This window comes from Syzygium oleosum, unplaced genomic scaffold, assembly GCF_021117445.2.
Source record: "Syzygium oleosum isolate NSW1041296 unplaced genomic scaffold, Sole_v2.1 Sole_v2.46, whole genome shotgun sequence".
Taxonomy (NCBI): Eukaryota; Viridiplantae; Streptophyta; class Magnoliopsida; order Myrtales; family Myrtaceae; genus Syzygium; species Syzygium oleosum.
In genome coordinates this window covers 717,868-741,376 of record NW_026607530.1, presented here as the reverse complement: position 1 = coordinate 741,376, position 23,509 = coordinate 717,868, and the positions used below count along the sequence as shown (strand labels likewise).

Below are 23,509 nucleotides of genomic sequence, written 5' to 3'. Positions count from 1 at the left end.
GTGTTTAATTCGACTTCAAATGGCTGGAAGGACCCCTATCGCCGCTAAAAGTTCGGCGCTCATCGCCATGATTGCTGACGAGGTACGGATGCATAGATACGATCTGAGTGTTCCTGGTTAAATATCATTCATCGTGTAGGATTTCCTAAGTGCGAGTACTTCTTTTGACTAGAAACGTGACCAAGAAGCAACTTCATCATCTGAAGAAGCATAGACAGTGAGATTGTGGGTCATGATTACAGATACTTTTGGGAATATACTGCAATCCTATTTACAGAGTACAATTCTGAAATGAATTGATGATGATGTGGACCGTGAGAAGTTCCTCTAAGTATTGGACCATTCTATTATTGGCTCTGAATATGTCTTTTGAGCCAATTTTGAAGCAGGGGGTGCCCCTTTTTATGTTATGGCTGTACTATTTGAACAAGTGGGTTGAAGTGAAATAGGCACCTTTGGCTAAAAAACGATGCTGGCTTTTGGTGGGGTGGGATTTGATAAAAGATATAGCATTAGAAGCACTCAAATGGGCGGTTCAACCTTTGGGAGATGCCTGGCTAGGCTTTTCTAGTATCTCGAGCAATCAGTTTTCTCTTTTGGAGGCCGCCTGTCCTTTTGCAGGGATCTAGAATTTACCTGATGAGATTTAAACGGCTTGCAAATGTTTGTTTGCATGGGTTATTCTTTGGTTGAGTAGGACATGAAATAGCCATGTATAACTTTATGTAATGATGGCATTTTCTGAAGTGCTTGAGAGTTACTCTCAAATTATTCATGGTCTGCTATGTGAATCACAGTATTGAAACTGCTTTAAGATGTGTTGTTCAAGACAATAGAACGAGAAGTTTCCTTGGCAACTTTAGCTATCAGATATGAGACTTTATCTACCGTTGTAGATCCTTATCTTGGCACTGTACATGTGTGCACTTTAGTTACAACAAATCAATGCAACGTAATGCTGGCTTGTTCACCGGTGATTATTTTGATCTGAAAATTCTTGAATGATGCAAATTTATTGTGTAGGACAGTGTCACTGGGTTTTTACTGGCTGGTGTCGGTAATGTTGACTTAAGGAGGAAGACAAACTATCTCATCGTTGACTCGAGTATGATTCTGTCCTCCCCTTGCATCATCATTATTTGATGTACAATTGAATTTATAATGATATTCATTTATTGATATCTTTCTCCTTCGCAAGTTCTTGCGCGGCGATTATCTTCCATGACATTAGCAAGAGACCGCTAGTAGTCCTGCTAACGTCCAGCTAATTTAAATACGGTTTGAAATTCTTCTGGATAGCTTCCTTGTTCCATGACAAGTTCTTTGATATTAAAAACTGGTGCGGCCTCTTGCTAATTCTTAGATGCAGATGGGCTTCTCATTTCTTCTTGTGGTGTTAGTGTTTGTAACTTAAGACCCCTTTTTCTTTCTCTGATTGCACCATTACTTTAAGCGACATGGGTCGCAGAATTCTAAGATAGCTGATGCTTGCCTCTTTAATGATGTTTTTTCCGTGGTTCTTCTTAGAAGCAACTGTGAAAGCTATTGAAGATACCTTCAAGGAGTTCGCATCAAGAGAGGATATCGCTATTGTTTTGATCAGTCAATATGTGAGTTCCTTTCCATACTTGAAATGTAGATTAAATGAGTTGCTTTTGCTGATAAATAAAGGATCAAGTGCTTCAATATTCATTTATTGTTTCTTACACTAGTAGGGTACTGCCTTTGGTTGGTTGTTTCTCCATGTAGTAAACAGAAGGGTTGTTTTTCAGTTAAATTGGTGATCAGCAACCCTGATAATGTCTACACATGTACATGAGTAGTAAGCGTTGGTCACTCATACAAGATCATATGCCCTTGTGTTGATCTAGTCATCCAGTCTTCGGCATTAACAAAATAAGAGTGTCTTATGGGCATCAATAATTTATAACTTCAAGATTCTTTTGGGTCCAATCCAAATATTTTGCACAATCGCAGAAACAATGTTGGTCCTGTGTTCGCCGATTATCGCCGTGTAGGATTTTCTGATCATGATAAATGGGCTATTGTTCCTCTCCATAGTAAGAATATATGTGACGTACTTCTAATTGTTGACGATATCTCTGGCTTTCAGGTTGCAAACATGATAAGGTTTCTGGTTGATAGCTACAATAAGCCAGTTCCAGCAATTCTGGAGATCCCTTCAAAGGATCATCCTTATGACCCTGCCCACGATTCAGTGCTTTCGAGAGTGAAGTACCTCTTCTCCGCTGAATCAGTGGCATCGGGAAGGCGCTGAACCTTCTTCGGTGATTATAGAGTTGCTTACATAAAGACAAGAGGAAGAAGGAGAGCAGCACTAGATTTCTACCAGCAATATATGGAGAATTCAATCAATTTCTTTCGAGGCATTTCCTTCATTTTCACACGATTTTGATTGTTTGACTAGAACCTATTCACTTTGGAACCGCCCATCCTTAATCACAAAAATACTCTAGGGAGCAAGTATGCATTTTCCAATATTGCCCCTAAAAAATTTTTAGTGGACTCATGAATTCCTACACCCCAAATGCTCCAAGGCACCACCACCCATCCACCCACTGCTCGTTTTTAAGGAGTGTATCGAATGTTTTAAGCACGAGTTGATTATAGGTTTTTAAATTTGAGGATGCAAATTGATCCGTGAAATTGGATGATGAATTTTGTAGTTATCTCTTAATTATATTTCACAATAGTTTAAAAAGATTAGAGAACACTATGGTGGTCCTCCTTAGACCTGTTAAATGGGTGGGTCGGGTCGGATTTGGGTCGGGTCCAAAATGGTTCGACCCAAATTGACCATTAACTCGTTTATGACCAATTTATGCCCAATGCAATTTTCTTGACCCATATCCGACCCGATCCATATTGCTAAAACACTTTCATATTTAACTAAATCTATGAAAACTCACACCTCAATTGATATGAGAGTGCGGAGTGAGTGAACGCGAGATTGAGTGAGAGCAAGAAAGATGAGTTGAGTTTAAATAAGTTGTAAATCCATTTATGACCCATTTACGATCCATATATGATACATATACCCATTTATGATCCATTTGCTAAATATATAACTAAAACATTTATGATCTATTTATCAATATATGGATTAAGAAATGGGTTTATGACCAATTTTAATAGGTCTAGTTCTCCTCACCAAGGACAATGACCATAGCATCCACGTCGCTTGAGGACGACGATCATCACCATCATCAACCATTTTGCTTAGGCATGGACATTAGGATAAAATTTTTAAGTTATTAGATGAAGTAGAGATACAACGTATACAATGCCGTGACAAATGCCGTAAGCAACGGAAGCGAGATGAACATGAACAAAAGTTCATGTGAAAGTTCAGAAAAAGCAAAACAGAAGATGCTGATTAGCGAGTTTCTGATGTGGTTTGACCGCATCTTGAATGAAACTGTTCAGACATTTGGTCCATACTTTGGCATGACATGTCCCCATTCACCTTGGTAATCGGTTCATTCATTACTTTGGTCGAAGAGACTCCCCCATTATTACTCCATCGGAGACCCAGCATCAGTCATTTCTTATTCTGCAAAAAGCTGAAAACACCCAAAAGTGTCTGAGCAATCGTTGGTTTCTGTTGTGGTGGCAATGTGTGACCGAGATTTAACAGAACACACAGCCTGTCCCAGGAGACAAACTCGTGCCTAAGAAACAATCTTGGAGGATGCCCGCATGGCCAGTTCATCCATCCAATAAGATAACGCAAGCTGCAACCACACAAATGCAAATTAGGAAAGAAGATCTGTTTCTGGTTGTTTAAAGAAACTGGTGGGATCTTGGATTGGTGTGCGGTTTGGCTCAGGCACGTTGGCAGAAGAAGGGCCCTCTCTGACCTCTCACCGGTCACCAGCCGTGACATTGCAGTGTCACCCATCCCTCACCAATTTCTTTTCCAATGCTTCACCTTTCTGTAATTGGGTTTTTCTTCAGAAAAAATATATTAGATATAAATTTCTCTCTTTCCGATTATAAGTAACATAATGTAATGTCTGCCCACCATGACATTATCTTTGGCTCATCAGGCAGAAAGGACAAGTGACATGACTGTTGGCTCTAGTACCACATTAGACTGTCCTGGAATATATAATTTCATAGTCGAGTATTCTTTCATTTTTCCTGGGAAAGCACAATGGTGAGGATATACAAACAAATGAATTGAAGGGCAAGTTTCACTTTTTGTTTATTTTTGCTCTAGAATAGAATGGTGTTGTTGGGAACATGGGAGCTATTGCTCTTCACAAGCTTGGAAGGTGTCCTCCCACAGCAGCGGCAACTGTAAAGTGAAAAAGAAATCACGCTAATATATGGAAAAGCGAAAACCTAACAAGAGAAAAAGATAGATTCCTTTCCGGATAGTAGAGAATCCTATGTTTCAACATCGGATAAAGGAATATATACGTTGTTCTTCAGCTTTTACACGTAGGTTTATCTTCTGGTACTGTAGTCCTCCTTGTATAAGTGATAAAACCGCACCACACAAAAACTTGATCCAGAAGTCTCCGACTTCTTCTAAGGTGCCGTGAAGGCTTGCACGACAACTTTGTCCTGCAAGGTACGGGGGCAATGTCGGAAAATTTTGGTTCGACGATCATCGGGTTCTTGTACGCTGTCAATTAAACATGTTCAACTCGACTAGAAAGATGAAATCCGTTCTATTCAAAGAGCACGCGGATCAAATTAAACAAATCAAAATTCAAGAACCAAATGGAACATAGGGAAAAAGGAACACATGGGTTATTCGCACAGTTGTATTATTTCTGTTCTTCTAATCATTATACGAGTGCATCAATGGCCCAATCTAGGGCATCCAAATGGCCAAAATCACACCATCATGGATGGTCGCGAGAGATCAGCTCCTCATTTATCATTCGTGGGTCCAAGAAATTGTGTCGTGGAAAGGAAGTTTAGCTAAACCAACGACTGCAATAAAATGAGGTTTTGCCAAATTAATGACTACTAAACTAACAAAATCTCTTCATGGAATTAAGGGATGAAAATCAAGCGTGGGTCCATCCACCCAACCCCACATGATAAGGTACACTAGGCAAGTGAACGACACCGAAACCCTTATCAACACCCAATACAATAAAAACCATATCATAAATTAAAGCCAAGTGGGTCAAAAAAGAAAGTGAAAAGAATAAAAAAGGAGGAGTAAAATCAATGCCGGAGGAAAAGTTGATTCGGCCACGGAACGCGTCTGAAATACGCCCCGGTTCTCTCTTGAAGGTTATCCGGAATAATGCCACCTCAGCCCCAATCCATGAACAGGAAAAGGATAACGCATCAATGGCTGATTTGATCTTGCCCATTCCTATCAATCCTTGGAGTTTCTCTCGCAGTCATAGTATTGATGTCAAATCTATTATACGGCTTTTTCTTCAATGTCATCGATGTAGTTGTAAATAATTGCAGTAATTTCAATATGCTCTCGCAGGCATAGTATCGATGTCAAATCTATTATACGGCTTTTTCTTTAATGTTATCGATGTAGTTGTAAATAATTGCAATAATTTCAATACTGTCCTTTCAGTCGATTTTTGTCAAAAACCGATGATATGGCGGTCGGGTCATCGCCCATCATCCTACATAGCCACCGTCACATCGGCCCGGCTAAAATCGGCTATAAGGGTTATTGAAATTTCACGTAAGGATCTATGTCTAAATTCATAAAATTAGAAAGTATAGTACTGAAACGGCATACGTATATTAAGTTTAAGATTTGATCGGATAATTTTCTCCCGTTTTGAATTGATCCGGGTGGCGTCTGGCCTAGTGGCTCGTCCATCCTCAAAGTACTTCCATGGCATGTTTTTTTCAGCTCCCGCAAGCAACATAAATAACAATTGCTTGGCCCTTTCTAGGGGCCAAAAATATCAGTGCCCAATCCTTGAATTCGTGCGGTCATGATTTGAGTACGAATGTGATCAATCATGTCATCCTCGGTTGCTTCTCAAAGGGAAGGATGGGACGGATGGCTGCGCCCATTGGAATTAGAATAGATGTCACGTCTATGATGGCGATGTATTAAGATGCCCCCAACACTACAGAAGTGTAGAAAAAACACACACGATTGCTTATCATCTGTGCATCAGTTAGCCCACCTAGCCGTGGTTGATTATCTCCCTTCCACTTGACTTAACCTAGTACTTATGTTGTAGAACAGGGTTTTCTGGTTCTCGTGAATTGTCTTAATCACCATACTAACTATGTGTAGACAACAGACTCGTGCCAATATTGTGGTTAATGAGTAGCATCATAAGGCAGCTTTCGCGCGTCAGAAGGAAAGTTCTGATCTCCATCGTCCACTGTCTCTCGAGTGTGAGAGTCTATTTTATATTAGCATGAGCAATCTGATAAGTAAAACATAAGACACATCGGCATCGTGCGTTGCATTTGACATTGTTATTCTATCGAAACAGCGATTGGGGTCTCGTGCGATAGCTTGGATGTTGGATTGGATGAGTACTTCAAATGGGACGAATACGAATAAACCCAAATGAGGTACGGTAACGCATATTTGACGGCATAAAAATAAGGGTAAAATGCAATGTTATTTACTGTATTTGTTCCACAACTAGCAATGCCGTTGATGGTCACCATATTTAGTGCGCAGCATTAGGTCATTGCCCTTGGTGAGGAGAACCGCCATAGTGTTCTCGAATCTTTTTAAACTATCATGGAATATCTTTAAGGGATAATTACAAAATTCGACGTCCAATTTCACTTTCTTATCAGTTTGCGTCCTCAATTTTCAAAACTTGTAATCAACATCACACTTAAAACATTCAATACAAGGACCATAATGCCCTCCTTAAAAACGCATACTCGTACCCTAGATTACTCTCGTGATTAATGGGATAGTTGCTAGCAGGCATAAACGGTTCAAAGATAGGGCAGGTTTCGAGTCAATCTATCATGTTGGGACCGGTTCCTGATTTTTGGATCGTGCGGAATCTATTCTGTAAGCCCTAGTTATTAAATAGGTCGAATCTCCACCGTGGAATCGAGGCGAGAATCTATGTTGCTAGATAAGTCCCATTGCCCTTATCTGTGTCATTAGATCAGACGTGTGGACAGATCCAACAGCACAAGAAGAGCAAAACACCAGCATCTTCTCCCAGGAGCGAGCAGAGTTTTATCAAAACAAGGTTCCGAAGCGTCGCTGCGTCGCACGGTGGTCGTGCTTATCTGAACGCACCGGCCTCTTAGCCAAATATGGGTTGGCACGCAACACAGTAAAGATCGCATTTTTACAGATCATATATTACTCCGAAAACTGTCTCTCTTCTTTGTCCTTCTCTCATCAATCCTCATCGCCATCGCAAAACCACCCATCTCTCTCTCTCTCTCTCTCTGCGGCGAGTGCACACGCAGACCCGGGTATATATATAGGCCTCTCTTCACGTTCCCACGCTGCTCATCCTCCTCCCCTGCCTCCCTCCCCTGTTTCCCCTGCCTCCCTCGTCGTCCCCCACCACCAACCACCCACGACCCACCACCCACCAGCCACCGTGCCATGGCGGCGACGATACTCACGGATCTCGGCGCGGAGGTCCTCATCCCCGTCTGTGCCGTCATCGGCATCGTCTTCTCCCTCGTCCAGTGGGTCCTCGTCTCCCGGGTCAAGCTCTCCCCCGGCGAGGCCGCCGCCGCTCCCCCCGCGAACAACGGGAAGAGCGGGTACACCGACTACCTCATCGACGAGGAGGAGAACATCAACGACCACAGCGTCGTCCTCAAATGCGCCGAAATCCAGAGCGCCATCTCTGAAGGTGAATTCTTTAACCTTTCCTCGCTTTTTTTTTCTTTGGTGGATGGGGTTTAGCGTGGATCTCCGCTGTTCTGCGGGTGAAGCTGCTGGAGTTTTTGCTTGTTTTCGGTTCGATTGTGCTCCTTCGCGGCGGTCTGTCGGTGAAAGTTTGCGTCTTTCTGCGCCATTTTTGTTCTAATTTTGATGGGAGCCTGTGTGAGAATCTTGCCTTTTCTGTTTCTTGGCTTTGTTTTTGGTTTCTGCTCCAGATGTTTTTGCCTGATTAACGCCAACTCCTCGCTTGGATCTGGTTTTAGCGGTGTCGGTTGAGATGTTTTGTGGATTGCGTGTATGCAATTAATGATGGCGTCGTCTTGCCTATAATTCTCTCGGTGGTGTTGGTCATCAGTCTTCAATCTGTACCTCTTTCCTTTGGATTTTTATTTTATTTTATTTTATTTTTATCAATTATGGTTTGTTCCCACAGGGGGCTATGGTTGTCATTTTGGCAGTGAATGTTGAATGGTATCATGTGGCTGTCCTTGGTAGAATAAACATATTGCTCGTTAGATCTCAAAATGAGAAACTTGTGCTTGAGTTGCAGGGTATTGCTTATCTAATAAATATATTATAGATGCAGTTCAGATCCAAGTTTGCTTCCAGCATAAAAGGAAGATCTAAAAAATAGGACCCACTTGGGTACATCAATAATAACTATCTTAGTCCAATGCTCCATGAATCCAGTTTAGATTGGTATATTTGTGAATTGAGTATTCCACAAAAAAAAAAAAGTGCTCGAGTAGAGATTGGATCTTTATTAGGCCCATTTTATTGTTAATGCTTCTGTATAAGTTTCTTTTACTTATGAATTCTTTACCTATGTACCTTTGTGAGGTTGATATTGTTGTTGGTATGACTCCACAGCAATTTTTTGTGCTTGGCACGTGTGTGAAGAATTTCATCATTCATCGGAGATTTTGGACCACTTCCTTAATAAAGACGATTCTTTTGTTATCAATATCCTGAGTTACTTTTGTGCCGCACAAACGTTCAATTGAAGCATACATTTTTTTTTTCTGTGTGCCTTTTATCTATACAAGGAGGACACGCTACACAGTGGCATGACTTAGATCTAGAACTTTTTGCGGGGTCTCTGTCAGATTTAGTTGGAACACTTTTGTTGTTGGAATCGGGTAACATGTCAATGTCGACAACCATCGAAGGGACTACTCTGATGATTGCACGGTCGAAATCTAAATTTACATTAAATGGTTCTGTACCTATTTATGTTCTAATTAGATAATCTACTGGGATCTACATAATAAAATTTTAAATTGGTGGTTTGTTGAAGATTATGGGAGAATGTGACAGACAATTTGGTTTACTGTTGTTGGAATTGGAAGTTGCACCCCCACGTGCTTGGTAACAAGGATTCTCTATTCCTTTTTTTTTCAGTTGTCTGCATGCATGACTTTCATATAGTTTTCACTGTTCATGTGTTGTAAATGTCCTTAAAAATAAATTGCGGAGTAATTCTTCTCATATTCGATAACCATATCTGAAGCTCAATGTGATTCCATAGATTTTTGTATGTTTGCTTGCTTATGATTATGGCATAATTAATTAAAGTTAAATGGGTGTTGTAGGGTTGACCAAGGAGGTGGGCTTTCCGTCGATTTAGTTTTTGCCACCTATTGTATTTTCGTATGGGACTAGCTATGGATAGTCCAGATTCCGGATTTGGGACTTAATTTCACTCCACTCATGTCTTCATTTGATTCTTTTGTTTTTTCTCTCTATATTGTTCTCATCTTTGATTCTTGTTTCGTGGATCATCCTTTTGCTGTTTCTTTTGTTAATCACATCCTTACCAGAATTCCCTAAGCGTTTGCTAACTTTACCACTTGCATGCTGGTTGGTATTGCAGGAGCAACTTCCTTCCTCTTCACCGAGTATCAGTATGTTGGTATTTTCATGGCTGCTTTTGCCGTCTTAATCTTCCTTTTCCTCGGATCTGTGGAGGGATTTAGCACAAAGAGCCAGCCTTGCACTTATGATGAGACCAAATTGTGCAAGCCCGCTCTAGCTACTGCTGTCTTCAGCACCGTGTCCTTCTTGCTCGGTGGTATTACATCAGTGGTTTCTGGCTTCCTTGGAATGAAAATTGCCACCTATGCAAATGCAAGGACCACCCTTGAGGCAAGGAAAGGTGTTGGCAAGGCTTTTATTACTGCATTCAGGTCAGGTGCTGTGATGGGCTTCCTTCTCGCTGCGAATGGTCTTCTGGTCCTTTACATTGCCATCAACCTGTTCAAGATTTATTATGGTGATGACTGGGGAGGCCTTTTTGAGGCTATAACTGGTTATGGCCTTGGTGGATCCTCCATGGCTCTGTTTGGGAGAGTTGGTGGGGGTATCTACACTAAAGCTGCTGATGTAGGTGCCGATCTTGTCGGAAAGGTTGAAAGGAACATTCCTGAAGATGACCCTAGAAACCCAGCTGTAAGTCCTGCTACTCGTTTGAGCATATTAAGTATTTTCCTAGCAGGTCACCTGCACCAATTAAACAATAAACGAATAGAACGGACCGCGTCGAATCTTGAGTTTATTTTGATTATGGTTTTATTTGGTTTCATCAATCCACACTTTTGGCCTCAGTTGGGCCTAGGAATATAAAGCTAAAATAGCCCAAACTAAACCAGGTGTCTTACATTTCTAATGTTTCATAAACAAGACACTAATGGGAAACAAAAGCGAGACTGCTGGTCGTGTAATCTTGAATCTTGTACAAGAGATGCTTTTAAGTATTATTTTTATCAACCCGTCAAACGAAAGCGAAAAATTTGAACTGCTAAGTTGACAAGTGTCTGAATTGGTTCATTTTAGGATTTGTTCTTATTCAGGTGGTACAAATAGGATGCAGTAAAAATTGCATGTATGTTCCATACAAAGTGAACTCTAACTTGCCCTTTTATGATTTTATTGAGATTTGATATTGGTGTTATCTTTTCAGGTGATTGCTGATAATGTAGGTGATAATGTGGGGGACATAGCTGGTATGGGCTCGGATCTCTTTGGCTCATATGCCGAGTCATCTTGTGCTGCGCTTGTTGTGGCCTCTATCTCTTCCTTTGGGATCAATCATGAGTTAACTCCAATGCTGTACCCTCTGATTGTTAGCTCTGTGGGTATCCTTGTATGTCTGATCACCACCTTATTTGCAACTGATTTCTTTGAGATCAAGGCTGTTAAGGAGATAGAGCCAGCACTAAAGAAGCAGCTGATAATTTCCACAGTTCTTATGACTGTGGGAATTGCTGCTGTCACTTGGATTTCGGTTCCTTCTTCCTTTACCATTTTCAACTTTGGAACTCAGAAAGTTGTCAAAAACTGGTGAGCTCATTGATTCCTCTTTCATAAAGCACGTAATATCAGAACTTCGACCAAAATATGTGTTTCTGCATGTTAAAGCCTATGTTGCCTGCATAATAATTAACATCCTTAGCTGTTCTTTTAAGTTGATTTAAATGAATTATGCTATGAGGAGGAAAACTCGGAAATTTATCAGGTTCTCAATTGGTGCGAAACAAACTTTATACAAGTATTGCTGGATGGGTGGCATTGTGCATGTGTCAATCACGCAACTGCATATTCATGCATGTCATCCATCCAGCATTACTTCAGTAATACTTTTTGATACACTTGTCATCTGATGAAACTTCATAAGTCTTTATAGAACCGAATTAAATGTAGATTGAGGTTATTGCATGATTAGCTGTTAAAGAAGATGGCATTACTCATTTTACATGATGGTGCAAATGGCCACTTGTAAATAGGTTATTATAACCAGATAAAGAATGGCTAGATAATTTGTTTTAATTCCTAACTGGAATCTTGGGGAGCAATGCATGCTCTGGGAGTTATATAAGCTTTGCCCTCTAATATATTGAAAGGTAGATAAAGTATGCTCTGTGAAAACAATTGTTCTAAATATGACAAGTACAAAGGATAAATCTTGTTCTTCTTGATTTTCTTTAATTTTGGTTACTATAGTACATTATCTTTTTTTGTTTCTTGGGATTGCAGGCAGCTGTTCTTGTGTGTTGCTGTTGGTTTGTGGGCTGGCCTTATTATTGGGTTTGTGACTGAATACTACACAAGCAATGCATACAGGTGACAAATCTGATACATGTCATTCTTTTTCTCATCCTGTCATTTTTTTTTCTATTTTTATCGTGACTAGGATTTCTCACGTGACACCTGATTATTGTATTTCAGCCCTGTCCAAGATGTGGCTGATTCCTGCCGAACTGGAGCTGCTACTAATGTCATCTTTGGCCTTGCATTGGGATATAAATCAGTCATCATTCCCATTTTTGCAATTGCTGTCAGCATTTTTGTTAGCTTTAGCTTCGCTGCGATGTATGGTATTGCAGTAGCTGCGCTTGGAATGTTGAGCACAATCGCCACCGGATTAGCAATTGATGCATACGGTCCTATCAGTGATAATGCTGGAGGAATTGCTGAGATGGCAGGCATGAGCCACAGAATTAGGGAGAGGACTGATGCCCTTGATGCTGCTGGAAACACTACTGCTGCTATTGGAAAGGTTTGATCATGTCCCTTTATGGGTCATGAAATTTTCCCAACTTTCGTTCATTTGTGATTGTGAAAATGCTGAGTTTGTGTTCTCGGTCATGTTATCGCTTTGTGTTGACATAGAAAAATGAGCTGTTTTGCTGGCCTTTTTTGCCTTCGATAATTTGACTATAATGCCTGAAAGTAGATCTTTCCCTTCTTAAAATTTGTTCATATTATTATAGGTGGCATTTGGCTTAGCAGCAGTTTGATTTCTCTCTTTTTTCCCTTTGTTAACTCGTGTGACATTGAGCAAATTTAGATGCTGATATAAGGCATGATAAATGCAAAATTTCCTGAATGTTTGCTGCTTCTCTGTTTAGGGTTTCGCCATTGGGTCTGCGGCGCTTGTGTCCCTCGCCCTCTTTGGCGCCTTTGTGAGCCGTGCACATATTGTGACTGTCGATGTTTTGACTCCGAAAGTGTTCATCGGTTTGATTGTGGGTGCTATGCTTCCTTACTGGTTCTCTGCAATGACCATGAAGAGCGTGGGAAGTGCAGCCTTGAAGATGGTGGAGGAGGTCCGTCGGCAATTTAACACCATCCCAGGTCTCATGGAAGGCACTGCCAAGCCTGACTACGCAACATGTGTCAAGATCTCCACCGATGCTTCCATCAAAGAGATGATCCCACCAGGTGCACTTGTGATGCTGACTCCCCTTGTTGTTGGGATCTTTTTCGGTGTCGAGACTCTGTCTGGTGTTCTTGCCGGATCCTTGGTCTCTGGTGTTCAGGTAATCCTGTTGTGATTGATGACTTCTTAATCCTTTTAAAGGGCGTGCTCAAGCTATATAACAAACGGAATGAATGACGACAGCTTGTAACGTGCACATCATTTCTCACTTAAAAAGAACGATGATGGAGTGATTTAGAAACTTTTCCGGACAAAGTGTGATCTTTTTGACAAAGCCAGGATTTTGCCCAAAAGAAAAATAAAAATCCCAATGGTTTGCATTCTAGTTTTTCTTAAACTATATAAGTCACGGTGACATATCTTTTATAAATGCTTGGTAGGTGAATTGATTTTCTTCTCCTTTTTTTCCAGATTGCTATCTCTGCTTCCAACACTGGCGGTGCTTGGGACAATGCCAAGAAGTACATCGAGGTAAAAGAGTGATGAGTGATGACACTTTCCAACTTGTGTGCTTAGGATTTTCTTCTGGACCGTGTCTTATGCTTTCTTTACTTAGGCCGGTGCCTCGGATCATGCGAGGACCCTCGGTCCCAAGGGATCAGACCCGCACAAGGCTGCTGTCATCGGCGACACCATCGGAGACCCTCTCAAGGACACATCTGGACCCTCGCTGAACATCCTCATCAAGCTGATGGCGGTCGAGTCGCTTGTCTTCGCGCCTTTCTTCGCAACCCATGGAGGTTTACTCTTCAAGATCTTTGGATAGCTGGAAGGAAGAGACATAGAAGGCACCATGCCTCCAATTTTTCTCCTAATCCATCTGTTCACCAACCTTGTCTCACCACTGTATCTGCTACAATAACTATCTTTCTTAGAGAATGTTCGATTTTTGATGATGTATCTGCTCGAGGCAGTGTCTCTGCAGTATCTAACAGTCCTGAAGAGGCTGACAAGGAGGAGGACAACGACGATAACGACGATCTTTATTGTAAGTTGGGATTGCCTTTTCGTTTTTCGCTAGTGAAAGATACCTTTTACATCGAGTTAGTTTGCCCCGGGGTTTCTTTGTTTTCTTCTTGGTTGCCTTTCGTGTCATCTTGGAGCGTGAATTGATTCTTCTTAGCGTCATATTTTTTGAGATATGAGCTTGGTCATGATAAGAATGTGTTGCTTTGTGCATTGGTTCTGGGAGACCTGTGCCAAACTTCGGTAGCCAATTGCTTTGCCAAAAGCAGATGACATTCTTTGCTTGCAAAGCACTTTTGGAAGTGCAAATTTACAAAACCATCATTTATTTGTGCCACTTCATTGCAAATAAAAACTTCTCTTTGGTAGAATTTCTTCACGGTTTCGACTCTTTCCTTATTATTACAATTAAATAATCAAATATATATTCATCGTGGTTGGTAATTAATATTTTAGAGCTGCGGTATCTGATTAAAACCGAGTGAAATAGCTTTCTTAAAAGCTATTATAGAAATCGAGATACTCGAATTCAATTCAATTGCAATAAAGCAATGAAACCGACCTGAGCGTGAGCTTAATTAGCTCGAACATTTTCCCAAGAATGCGTGCTAGGTAATATTAAGGTGTTTCTTTCGTCTATTGTCACGATTGATAAATATTTTTGAAAGAAATGATAGAAAATTGATTAAGCTTGAAAGAGAGTTTGGCGCAATATGCAATATATTTTAGCTCAAGCTTGAGTCGAGATTAGGCGAGTAATTATTAAGCTAAGCCCGAGCTACTCATGAATAGCTCGATTCATTTTTGTATTTTATATAGTAGGAGAGATCAGACAAGGTGAGAAAAATAAAAAGGAGGAGAGCGGGAAAGAAGTCAAAAGGAGAAGAAGAGAACTCAAAGAAAGAGAGGCGAATAGGTGAGCAGAGAAGGAGAAGGAAGGAAGAAGAGAGGAGAGAAATCATGTTGCTTTCTTCCTGATTTTAGTGAATTCTTTAAGCTCGTGATTAATTCGGTTCGGTTCGGTTTCAAACCAAATTAAACTGAAAAAATAAATTTCAAAATTATTCGATTCAAACCCTTATTTAGTTTAGTTCGCTTTCTAAACCATATCATTTTAGAAGAAGTAAGATGGGTTGATCACTCGTATTTCAAGCTCAAGGTAACATCATACATTTAATAATTTATTAGACAAGTTCCCTTTTATTCCCCGACTTTGGAGTTGGTATGCATTGAGGTTCCGTTTGTTTCACGAAAAATCAATAATTAAGGAATTACAGATATTAAAGGGAAATTATGAACTCGAAGGTAATCACATTTGATTAAGGAAAATTACAAAGATTAAGAAATGTTGCTAACTCAAAGATCGAACAAATTTCCTGGTGGAAAATTATGACCCATGGAATTAAAAAAACTTCCTAGATGAAAGGGAAATTACGTCATCCAAAGAAAAATTATGAAGTGATATTAAATTGGTAAGGATAAACACAAATATCAAAGAAAAGTTACGATGGGTGAGGTATTTTACTAAGCGTTAATACCACGAAAAACCTTAAATCGGTACATATGTGATAAATTTCCCAAAATTAATTTTTTGACAGCGAAAAATCCTAAATTAATACACATGTAACAAATTTATCTTCCGTTAGCTTCCGTCAAATTTTCTTGTTAAATTTTCTGACGTGGATGACATATGCCAAAATCAATTTGGGGTTTTTCTTAGTATTTACCCTATGGATTATCACGTGGCCTTACAATGTCACCATACAATGTTATCATGTGTCGTCTAGGTTAAGTCTAGATTGTTGTGTTGTCAATGAAAGTTATGCAATTTAACACAATTAGAAAATATTAGATCGTCAAAACCACATTATTTAAAACCAATCTTATATTTAAAAATATCATTGAGGTTGTTCTTCTAGATTTTCATTTTGAGTCATTTTGTCTTAATTTTCTTATCGAACCGGTGTTTTCTATTTTCTTCTACTTTTTCATAGTTTTTCTTAATGAAATAGATTGACAAGAAAGATTAGGATTAAAAGTGCCAATTTTCTTATCATATATTTTATATTTTAGATATTGTTTTATGTAATTGAGGGCAACTAACACATTTGATATAAAATTGAATAAAATGCTGTACTTTACCCCTTCTAGAGTAAATAATATTATGACATAAAACAAAAGAGTAAACAATATATTCTTTTGAATTTCGGAGCTTAACGAGCGTTTATCCCAAAATTAAGGGAGGGAAAATTAATTAAGGTAATAAATTAATATTTGTCCTTAATAATAAGAAAAAAACAATAAAAAACCCAAATAATGTTTACCGTGACACATTTACTCTAAACTTATTCTTTTGACATAAAAAATCCATAATTTGTATCTACGTGATATATTTACCTTTCATTAAAGTTCAATTAGATGATTTTTCAGCCAAAACGATGTTGTTTATGTTTTACTTAAGCCATGTAGTTGCCATTGTCAACACTATATGCCTTTCGCCATTTATGAAGGCAGATTTGTGCTTATTGACAGAATATTGACTTAGGGTAAATGTGTCATATAGGTATCAAGTTGGAGATTTTTAAAATAATAAAGTTCGTGATAAATGTGTCGCGATAGACATAATTTAGGATAATAAAAATATAATAATAGTAATTGGGAAGATGACACAAATGATCTGTGAACTTTGGCCCAATACATAATGTGGTCCTTAAACTTTTAACTTGATCAATATGATCCCTAAACTTTAACCTAATATATAATGTAGTTCTTGAATTTTTAATTTATTTAATGAGACTCCTGAACTTTTAGTACATATTCAATTTAGTTCTCGGACTATATGAAAATGTTCAATATCGTCCATAATCTTGAATTAATGGAAGGATAATATTGATTACATTTATAGTTCATGGACTATATTAACAATGCATAAAAAATCTAGCGATTATATTGATAATATTGAATAAATTAAAAATTTAAAAATTATAATATATATTGAGCCAAAATTCATGACGATTTCCGCCGTTATCGCAACCGGAAGTGATTAATCCGACACGGTCCTGTTTTTAAACACTTCTTCCCTTTCGCTCTCCGTCGTTCTCGTACGATATTCCCTCCTCCGCCAACACCTGAAACTGCCCTCTCCCCTTCTCTCTCTCTCTCTCTCTCGATCGATCGACCCCCCTTCGGTTGTTCTGGTCTTGGCGAATTCGAAGACAAGCCCAGTTCTGGAGAGTGGATCTTGGGTCGACCCGTCGAGTTGAAGCCTGATGTATCTTGCTGCTTCGCTTCACTGGGCTGTCTGATCGCCCGTGTGGGTTTCAAGATTATCTTGGGGGCAATTGGCTGTCCCGCCATTGTAGACTTCAGGGGAGAAGAAACGTGCCCATGAAATGATCATACCAACAGCCAACCGCCCCCTTTAACTCTCTAGGTATGTTGTCGTCTCTTCTCTGCAAATTTTCCTCTCGTTGTTTGGTTTCAGGAAGTGTGGGGTGTAAAAAATTCCGAAGAAAGGACGAGTCTTTGCTTGAATTGTGAGAGATTAACGTGGGAGTAGTCGACCCCACGTCCCGTATTCAGCGAACGATGCGATTTGAGCTGTAAGAGTTGGTGGGAGCAAGCTAGAATTTGGGTTTTGCTGAAAATGTTGTTCTTGTTGGAGTTGATTTTGGGCAAGGGCTTTTCTTGATTTTGGACTCTCTCCCTCTCTCTCGCGGTCGCGCGTGGACAATCTTATGAGTAAAAATACTTGTGTTGATCCATTCTTTTCCCTTTTGGAAATTGTGACTGGACTTTGATTATATGTCCTTCCGCAAGCTGAACTGTGGACCCAATTTTGCCATGCGTAGTAGATTCCTAGATTACGTTGGCGTAGGTAGATGATTAACAAGGGAAAATTGGTAAGAAACGACTTCATGCGCGGGTATCTATCTATCTCGATTTCTGACTACGTCTCAGTACATGGGTGTTGGGAGTCACGGCATTTCTGTTTGTTGAAGGGTAGTTAATCTTGGATGTTGTTTTCTTAAGAAAAATTACCGGTAGAGTAGACACTGAGCTGATGTGATTCTTTCGATGAATTGAACACATCAGGAAGCTGATCTTGCTCGAGATTTCTCGGAATAGTTGGTGGGTGTATCTAGATTCTCATGACGCAATTTTGTCAACACACCCTCGAATTGAATTAACTGGTTGCATTTCTTCCATTGATGAGCATTTTCTGCTCAAGGATTCACGCATCGCGTCTGACTCGTTATCCATTTTTCCTGTTTTCTCATTCTCTTTTTTGGTTTTGCAGTAAAAGTTATACGTATATGTCAAAATGGAATTAGTCAAATTGCTTGACATCAAAAAAAGCTGTTAACCTTTTGACCTTGTGTTTGCTCACACTCTGTTTTCAGTTGGTTTGTCTTTCTATTCTGTCAGTCTTACTGAGTTCATGGGACTTGGTGGTTTAGAGATTTTGATCTTTTAATTTTGTTATGTTGTTTGTTCATATGGGTTCATGTGTTGTGCAATTTCATCAGAGAAGGCCATGCCAGAATGCTTAAAAGGTTTATTTGTATGGGGATTGTTCCCTGACTGCACCTTTTTGATTCAGTACTTTTTGTTACTCCTTTCCATATGCTGCACAATTTGTTTTTTTGACTTTGGTTCTGTTTTGCTTGTATAACTTTCTAATTACAAGCAAAAAATTAAAAACTAGCATGTTTAGTTCTTAAAAATTGCTTGGATTAAATTGTTAGTTGGGTCACTTATGTGAGAATTTAATGAGCATGGCAATAATTGGCTTTTATTTGATTCCACTGTGGAAGTACTTGATTTAGGATGTTATGGCATATTTGTTTCTTTTGACAAAGACGATCACTACTCTAGGGTTCCTTGCCAAATGAATCTTTCATATGGTGCATGACCGGGAAAATTTCATTCGTGCTGTAGTAATGTTGGATCTGCAGCTTTTAGGCTGATACTGTAAGTGTTTTCCCATCAGATACCTGGTGCATAATTTGTGAAATGCATGATCAGTTTTATGTTGTTATTTTTTTTCTTTGTAGAAAGCAATCTTTTTAATTGATTGATGAAGGCATGAGTTAAAGACATCCTTGTTGTCCCAACTGCTCAGCCGTGCTTCCATGGATGGCAAAAGCTCAGCTGAGTTGAGCCTTCCCTGGTTCTGGATTATTGAGTATTTGGCAAAATTCGAGCAACTTAAGCCATCCCTTTTACATGGTATTCACCTTCTACAGTAGTATTCTGCAAGTTTTGGTCTGTCTTTCTCATTATTTTGGTTGGGCAACTGTTTCATATGGTTTATGCTTTTCAGGTATCATTAAAGCGGCTCCAGAAATAACTGCTCACTTAAGAGAGAATATGGAGGAAGTTGTTTCTTTGAGATTCCTGGAGGAGCTATGTGGCCCTACAAATGGAAACATGAATGGTACTTTGTCCTCATTGGAATCAAAGCCGAAAATTGATACTTCAAAGAGCTGCAAAAATGTCCTACAGTATTTGTTCCATAATGTAAGTTCTAATGAATGTTATAGTGACTATGTGCCTTAAAAGAGAGAACTTGAAGCAACTGTTTTATTTTTCTCTATGACATCTTTCCACTGGTTCTGCTCTAATGATTGCTGAAGTTCAGCATCTGTTCCCCTGTTTATGAGTTTATTATATCTTAGGGCTCTGCATCTGATCTTGGAGTGACTGCAAATGAGTTGTTGAAATGCGACCTTCGCTCATTTTTAATCCACAAGAGAGCCTATGTACCAAAAACTGCTCTAGAGGAGGTGAGCCGGTTTTCATACCCACTGCTGTTTATCTTCATGATGTCCTCTTTCATTCAGGTTTAAATTGGTTTTGTCTTGTTCTTTGGGCAGCTAAAAGATTCGGTACTTGGAGGTACTCATCCGCATGCTGATTTTTTAAAGAAATTGGGTAGATTGGCACCTGTTAGTCATTTAGATAGGACTGTAATTCACAATGGTGGACATACTGGACTTACACGTGTGCCTGATGCGGGAGACGCATGTGCTCCTAATACAGTTGATGAAACAAACTTGGTTTCTCGACCCACTAATCACATGGAGCTTTTGGAAGAAGATAATGATGTTAGGATATGTCTTCCCACAAAGAGGAACCATCCTGATGTTCATGCTGAAAATATTGAAAAGAATTGTAATGAGAATCAACATCATGATGCTCATTCAGATGCTAAAAGGGCTAAACAGCGAGATACTGATGAAATAAAGGACAGAGAAGAATCACCAGTTGTTCTAACTGGAAGATTAGGTTTCCAGAGGATTGATGGATGTTCTGAAAGAGAGATGGCTAACCTGGTCAAGGATCATGTGGGGGCTGTGGATGAAGACCAGTTGTTAGTGGGAGATGGGAGGCATTATGTTCAGCCGAGGACTTGTGATGTGATTTCCGATGGAATAGAGCGGGGGTTTTCTGTTGATGATTCGACACGCATCCATGACTCCATAGAGAAAACAAATAACAGCGAATCAGCTCGGGCATCGCAGTGGGGGCAGACTTTTACCAGTAATGTGGAAGATTACATGGTCCATGTTGCTGGGGAGGAAACATCTAGTGATAGTGATGAATATAGAAAGGAGGAGATGGATGTTACGATGAAAAAGCATGAATTTTTATACTCTCAGTCTCAGTGCCCGTCACCTCGCTATGCGTTTGCAACAGTTGATTGTAGGGAGCAAAATGTTTGTATGAAGTGTAATGAAGGTGGTCAATTGTTAGTTTGTAACACCAGCAGTTGCCCTTTGATGGTTCATGAGAATTGTGTGGGCTTATCAGCTATGTTTGACGACAACGGTATGTATTACTGTCCATTTTGTGCATATTCTATTGCCATTTCTGAATATCATGATGCCAAGAAAGAGGCCTCTTCAACAAGAAAAGCCTTATCTACTTTTATTCGTGCTGGACTCAAGCACCAGCAAGAGAATTTGGATCGGATGGAACAGAGTCTGTCAGGAAATGGAACTAGTGAGATTGATAGAGTAAATGGACATAATGAAATGGACGTGAATGGCCATCAGTTTCGAGGGAACGAAAGTGATGGAGTACAAGATTATCCTTCTCAACGATGTAATGGTGGCAACGCCGATTTACCAAGTGGGGAAGAGGAAGAAATGGTCCATGGCAGAGCTTCTACTGATGCTGCGGAATTCTTGGAAGGGAAATGGAACAGGGAAAACAAATCCAACATGGTTGAGAGGACTCCTACTCTGGAAAAACAGATAGATGAGAACATGGTGCAAGCATGGCCATCGGGGCAAGTTCTCGAAAGAGAACAGGACCAATTATTGGAAAACAACCTGTTCGTTAATGGGACTGTTGCTTATAATAACACTCATATTGTCCCTGTGAATCAGAGAGATGAAGTCAGAGATGAGCAAGATGTTCTCAGTAAGGATGCCACTGATACACCAGATGGCGGTGCTTGTGCTAATATTACTGCAAAGGAATCTTCCGAAGATGATGATAATGAAACATCCAATTACAGAATCAGTTTCCGAGGGCGAAGAAGTCAGGAGTAAGGGTTTCTTGTATACTGAACCTTCCAATGGTTAATTGTGGCATGCTACTTTTGAGCTTATAAGAACTACAGCCCCAATTTTCGTTGCTGGATTAATTTATTGTATTTGAAATTGTAGGGAAGCCTCTGCAAATGCTCTGTTTATGCAAGATGAAGCTCCCTTGATGGGGGAGGAGGAACATTCTCCAGAGGTACTTATCTTCCATTTAAACTCCGAAGTATCATGTTTTTGTCTTTTGAGTTATTGCAATTCAAATATTTTATATTGCTTTCAGTCTTAACACCTAGTTTTGATTATGGTAGGAATTCACATGCCCAAGAAAACTTGAAGGCCACACTATTTTGACCTTTATTTTATATTTTGTGAGATAAAATTAGCCATAACACAAAAATGTACACATTTGGTCCCTGAACTTGTACTCTCTTATTCTTAGAGTTTTTTTTTGCAGAAAAGGTTTTTTTAATGCGGTAATGAAATCTATAATTTGCACAACGAAGTTTTTAAACTATCAGATTTTTTTTATTCAAGTCCTTTCTTCTGCACTTTTGGCGAAATGAATGGTCAGTGCTAGCCAGGAGTCTAATGCAGCAAATAAATCAGTTTCACTGTGGACAATTAAGTTAAGGGCTGGGGACAATTGAATGGGTGGGAAGAAGCAAAGGACAGTTGATTAGTTGTCTTCTTTCCCACATCAAACTTTTGGCTAGCACTGATCAGAGACATTGGCTTTAATTTGCTGGAATCGGAGACAAGGGACTTGACTGGCAGACTTTTGCGACTTCAAGGACTTGATTGTACCAATCACAAGTTCAGGGATCCTGTTGAAAAGCCATGCTAGTTAATGGACCAAATATTTAAATTATCGTAGCAATTATATTTCCATCGGGCAATAATTTCAGTCCCATAGTATTGTTCCTAGTTACAAGTTTGCCCTTGAACTTCATTTTATTTCACTGTATTGTGCCGACTTCTCAACTGCTTGCTCTGTTCAGCCTACTTCACAGCCAGAACCAAATTCAGAGTCTCCGCCTTCTGGACAGCTCGGACCTTCTTCGCTGTCGTTACCGTCTAAACACATCTCAAGATTCCCATCGAGGGGAAGGAGGTGTTTGAAGACTTATGCGAGTTCTGCGGTCCTCAGAAGAAGTGCAAGAATCAGATCATTCGCTCGGTCAAGTCAAAAAAGGGCCAAAGACGATCCATGTCAAGTTATAGAAATAGATTGACTAACGCATGTCCAACAATAGAAATGGATTGATCAATGTCATGAATTGCCTTCGGGGTTCATGTCTTTTAGGGGCCGAAATCCGTCTTCGTTGTACGCAGCAGCATTGAGTTATAGTTCATGGATCCGTTTTGTAAATGGCCATCATTTTATGACATTTGTTGGATCCTTTTTGTACTTAGGGGCGCTTAAGATTCTTTGCAGCTGGGTCTTTGATCTGTTGGATGGATGTGTATGAGTGACGTTTATAGTCAGGAACATGTGATTCGGAATTTAGAGGGCATTGTCTGCTCCAAAATATTCCTCCTGAAATTCTTGCGGCACTTCTTAACTTGGTATGCCTTTCCAACTTAGAGCTGTTGTTACCTGATCTGACTTTTACATTGTGGAAATCAATGATTACTTCGATATCTGTTCTTTCAGAAAACTTGGCCGTCGGTTCTTTTAGTTGGTATCTCGATGTATTTTTTGACCAATCAGAGAAAGCGGAGATAGTAGTACTTAGGACATCTTGTTTCCAAATTGATTGTTTGGTAGACTTAGAATGTTAGTTGGCCTTGTCGAAAGGAGCGCTTTGACAAGTATCAGATTCCCAATTAAGGGTAAGTCTACCTCCCAAGTTTTGTGTTCGAGAGTCGGTGTTTGGAATGGAGTTGACGGAAGAGAATGCTGTATCGTCTTAG

At 39.7% G+C, this 23,509-nt stretch overlaps 3 protein-coding genes across 3 annotated transcripts; all 3 read left to right on the top strand.

The window, feature by feature from the left end:
- Positions 1-2,296, top strand: LOC130136588 (V-type proton ATPase subunit F-like). The gene is made up of 4 exons (XM_056306675.1): positions 1-82; positions 1,024-1,105; positions 1,528-1,610; positions 2,114-2,296. Exons 1-4 carry the CDS (start codon positions 20-22, stop codon positions 2,276-2,278), a joined length of 393 nt encoding a protein of 130 aa, XP_056162650.1. The 5' UTR covers positions 1-19; the 3' UTR covers positions 2,279-2,296.
- A 4,875-nt stretch (positions 2,297-7,171) lies between these two features.
- On the top strand, positions 7,172-14,116 carry LOC115687348 (pyrophosphate-energized vacuolar membrane proton pump). The gene is made up of 8 exons (XM_030612870.2): positions 7,172-7,823; positions 9,729-10,303; positions 10,815-11,194; positions 11,888-11,974; positions 12,080-12,410; positions 12,763-13,173; positions 13,485-13,544; positions 13,630-14,116. The coding sequence occupies exons 1-8, from the start codon at positions 7,568-7,570 to the stop codon at positions 13,837-13,839; spliced, it is 2,310 nt and encodes a 769-aa protein (XP_030468730.2). The 5' UTR covers positions 7,172-7,567; the 3' UTR covers positions 13,840-14,116.
- Positions 14,117-17,506: 3,390 nt separating this feature from the next.
- LOC115687385 (uncharacterized) lies at positions 17,507-23,253 on the top strand. Its single transcript, XM_056306652.1, has 7 exons — positions 17,507-17,964; positions 19,097-19,271; positions 19,366-19,562; positions 19,721-19,828; positions 19,919-21,597; positions 21,719-21,791; positions 22,594-23,253. The coding sequence occupies exons 2-7, from the start codon at positions 19,175-19,177 to the stop codon at positions 22,825-22,827; spliced, it is 2,388 nt and encodes a 795-aa protein (XP_056162627.1). The 5' UTR covers positions 17,507-17,964; positions 19,097-19,174; the 3' UTR covers positions 22,828-23,253.
- The last annotated feature ends 256 nt before the right edge of the window (positions 23,254-23,509 follow it).